The sequence below is a fragment of the Morone saxatilis genome, unplaced genomic scaffold (assembly GCF_004916995.1).
Source record: "Morone saxatilis isolate NCDOM2014 unplaced genomic scaffold, NCSU_SB_2.0 Contig1, whole genome shotgun sequence".
NCBI classification, from domain to species: Eukaryota; Metazoa; Chordata; class Actinopteri; family Moronidae; genus Morone; species Morone saxatilis.
This window is the reverse complement of record NW_023339651.1, coordinates 9,693,845-9,698,098: the sequence shown is the minus strand read 5'-3', so window position 1 is coordinate 9,698,098 and position 4,254 is coordinate 9,693,845. Positions and strand designations below refer to the sequence as shown.

Below are 4,254 nucleotides of genomic sequence, written 5' to 3'. Positions count from 1 at the left end.
TACCCCTCCCTGTCCTGTGCGAGGCACTCACTCACGGCTGTTAACGGGATGCCTTGTTTAAGGACGCTATGGCAGAAGGTACAATTTGGTGACCAAAAAAAAGTAAGGTGGTTTGGGAATGGAGCAGGATTTTAATGGCAGCTAACATGATACCTATATAGCTAGCGTTCCAATGATATAAGCCCAATGTCTTCATGGGCTTATATCTGCTAATGCCCAATAAACTGTTTTATGTGATTCAACTGTTGACTATAATTAGTTTTAATTAGTTAATTAATTATGTAGGATGTAATAATAATAATAATAATAATGATAATAATAAATAAATAATATAAATCCAATATATTTTTACCTATTTGTCTTATCCACATTATTTGTGTTAAAAAGGTCCTATAATATCACATGATCATCCGCAAAGTATCTTGACTGTCAACCTTTTTTTAAAGGGGCTGATAAGGGCCAGGTTTTGGGCTAAAGTCAATAAATATGTGAATACATAATAAGCCAACTAAACATTAATTTACTGTATTGGTGACTGGTTGAAATATTGTTTACAGTCAGTTTTTTCATTTGAATGAGCCGATGGTCCCCACAAACATAGATATTCTGGCTTGTGTGCAGGAGTGTGCACCTGTGTGTCCATTAGTACGTGGATTTGAATGTGTTTGTGCCCGTGCGAGGACCAGTTTGAGAGTGACAGAACGGTGAAATGGCAGACACTGCCAGCCAAAATGAGACAGGTTCCCAACAAAAGGGGAGGGGAGAGGAGTGACTTGCCAGGAAAACGAGTGTGAAGCAAGTTAGGCAGCAGAGAAATGGCCAGGAGAAGATGTCAGATTGGAGCGGGGGGAAATGTCAAAACAAGTTGGCCACAGAAGAGAGAGGCTGCCATTGCAAGAGGAGAGCTGACAGTTTGAAACAGAGAGGGAGCAAGTCCACCCCCCTCCCTCCCTTCTCCTGGCATCCTAATTTGTACTGCTGCATATTTAATGCAGCTTTGCCTCTGCCACGTCCTCTGGCACTCATAGCCCAGGTAATCGAGTAGCCTATCGCCCTCCCTTTCTCTCTCTCTCCCCCTTTATCCTCTTCTTCTGCATCATTGATTGAAATCACACACATCACTCTTTTTCTCTCAACCGTCCCTCTGATGTAATCGAAATGTTCGAGTATGTGTGCACACACTCCAGATTGTGTTTTACAAGACATATTCTGGACATGTAAAGTGAGGTTATCGCCTTAAAGGAACATAACGCATATTTTACTAAATTTGCATGATCTGTGATGATGGGCAAGGAACTGTTTTTCAGGTCAAATGAACAAAAAAAGGTTCAGCACAGTTTCTGGGAATACTGACATTCTTTCTGGTTCAGAACTGATAGCTCTTAATGTTATTTCAGAGCTAAAGCATTAAATATACGTTTACAGGCTCTCTAGTGTTATAAGATTGATGGCTACAAAGGGGCAAGATATCTGATTCTGTATTGATGTTAGTTTTACCTTAGTGGATAGAAGGGTTAGTTGGTGGCCTGACAACAACAAGAAAAACAGTCTCCCATTTGTTGCTAATTTAGCTTCTCCGATCCTTACATTACACCAATTCCAAATATTATGGATGTACAGTACATACATATAATTTTGTCATTTGTAGACTTTCTCAAAAACCCTCTTTTGTCTGCCCAACAGGTCTCTCTAAACAAGCTACAGTTGTGACACGTGGTTGGCTGTTGGATACCGTGGCAACCTACACCCTCCAAAACTGCATGAGTTATACAACATGAGTTAAGGGACAAGGTGCATCATTTTCTCATCACCCATTTTACAACTTTTTTTAATGTCTACTACTGTAACCAAACTGTAATCCATCTGTTTTGTTGATAGTCCTCAATCTCTTTATATTGTGTGCGGATGACACCATGTATATAAAGTTTAATCAACAGAAGAGGCTTGAATTGAGTCTTTTTATAGCACAGAAATTACTGTTACACATAGAAACTTTATGTGCCAGTAATAGCAAATCTGAAGATAACAGACAACCTTTACTGTTAATTGACCAATATTTGTAGAAGAAAAGAGTAGACTTACTTTCAAATATATCACCTTAGTCAATAGTTGTATAATTCAAGAAAATGGCCAGGAAAAATATGTTCGTCACACACACATTTTTAAAATCAGGTTAAAAAAAAATTAACATCTCCATAAAGAAGAGAAATACAGCATGTACACCTGTAATCATCCAAATGCCACAGACATTTCTGCAAGAAACTTGTACATATGTACCAAACTGAGAATAGAGACAGCCATCTATCCAAGACTATAGACTTACAATGAGGATGCTGACGGGGTTAGCCCAGGACTCTTCAACCTATTCAATGAACCGTTCTATTAATACGAGACAAGACAAGAGACAGCCCTTGAGGGTATTATGATAAAAGGCACAAAACGCAATGTCTCTATGAACACAATGTCCTTGTCCAAGCCTTAGTCTTTCATTTTAACCCCCCACAGTAACTTAAAAGAGGTCTAAAAGTATTAAATATTTTGGAATAAAACTGAAAAAGGACACATCTCCCCTCTAAAATGATTACTATACATACCAAAAGATATGCAGCAATCTTAACAGATAGAGCTCCCCTTTGACTTTGGCATCCAGATAACGACCATCAAAATTAACATATTGCCCAGATTATTAAATCTGTTTCAATCATTACCAGTCCATATTCCTGACACAATTTAGAGCACGAGACAAGGAAATATCAATGTTTATGTAGGACAGCAGAAAACCACAAATAATATACTACACTGCCGTTGCCAAAGGAGGCGGAGGGCTGGCTTTCTGTGCCTGAGGGATTATGTAGCAGCACAATTAAGACCATTGATTCTTTGGTGTAATCCTGAATATGATGCCAGCTGGAAAAACATTGAATTATCAATGCTAGGTAGACTTGTGCAATCTTTGTTGGGCTGTCCGCTATCCAATATAATCAGTGGGTTTGCTTTTCTTTATATGGTTAGATTTCGTGAGTTTCAGATTCAGAGAAACATCAAATTACTTGAGTGGGTAGCATATGATAGACAATGGGTAAGGCATGTTATAACATCATATTTTTTTTAGTAAATGATGGGAATTAGTAGACTTCCTCTCTTAGTCCAAAAAATATGCATGCAACTCAGAACCCATCAGACGGTTTATTGAGAGCCTGTATCTAAGAATAGTATTGTTGAAGAGCAACGCAACAGACTATAGGAAGCAAAAGTGGGGGAAAAGAATTGGATGTTGAAATTTCTCTGCAGGGATGGACTTGCATCATCCATGCTGGAAGAACTGTTAGGTTTTTCATAACCCCAAAAAATAAAACCAAAACAAACTGGACCTCAGAATCAATGCTGGAGACAATGTGCACACCTTGATGTTCAGGTCACCATTAAGAGTATATTAGGATTTAGTATTCAGCTCACTTGTCTCTTTCTTTACTTAAGAAGCATACCTAAAGATCTGGATGTCTTTTTAAGGAGCCTCCCTACCCGAACGAAAGGACAGATATTGTAAACAGCATGGAAAGTATGACAGTTCAAATATATGTCATCTAATGTAACTTAGTGACCTTCTGTTTGTTGTGTTATATAACAGAAAAAAATATATTTAAAAATGCTACAGACATGATGAAAAGTGGGTAGATTACCTGCTAACGCATCAGGAACTTTGTCATAGACATTATGATAATATCTGTGTGAGTGTTTAAGACGATATTTAAGATATTTCTGAAGGTAAGATGCCTTGAAGACCAACGCTAAGCAAATGCTAAACATAAAAGTACTCACCATGCTCAATATCATCCTTGGGGTTTTAGAAAGAATCCTTTACAGTGTTTAGTGCTTAATGTCTCCTGTCAGTTCTAATGTATTTTAATAAGATCTTGTCAGCCATGTTCTCCAGTGTTCCCACTGCTGTTCCATGGTTCTGCGGCTGTTGTTTGCAAATCCCTGGTGTATTCCAGCTTTCTGAAAAAGCCTGTAACTCTCCTGTATGTTGCAACATGTTCTGCACAGAGATTTCTTGAATTATTGAATAGCCATTGTGTGGGAATAAATGAGATAGAAGGGATTTACAGGAATGGGCCATATGTGGGCAGAAAATGACCCATCTGTGTGTGCACTCTGCAAGGTTTCATATAACCTTGAAAAGATAAAATGTGCATGATTAGGCCAAATTAAAACATTGCTATAGAAGATAACACTGCTGGTGTGTGTGTGTGT

At 38.2% G+C, this 4,254-nt stretch overlaps 1 protein-coding gene across 2 annotated transcripts in view; it reads left to right on the top strand.

Moving 5' to 3' along the window:
* The window catches only part of LOC118335429 (breast cancer type 1 susceptibility protein homolog), a 23,982-nt gene extending 19,738 nt beyond the window's left edge, over nt 1-4,244 (top strand). For both annotated transcript variants that reach the window (XM_035671714.1, XM_035671706.1), the window contains exon 21: nt 1,684-4,244. In XM_035671714.1, the coding sequence (XP_035527607.1) occupies nt 1,684-1,778 (95 nt within the window). In that variant the 3' untranslated portion in view covers nt 1,779-4,244. The remainder of the gene's footprint in view (nt 1-1,683) is intronic.
* The last annotated feature ends 10 nt before the right edge of the window (nt 4,245-4,254 follow it).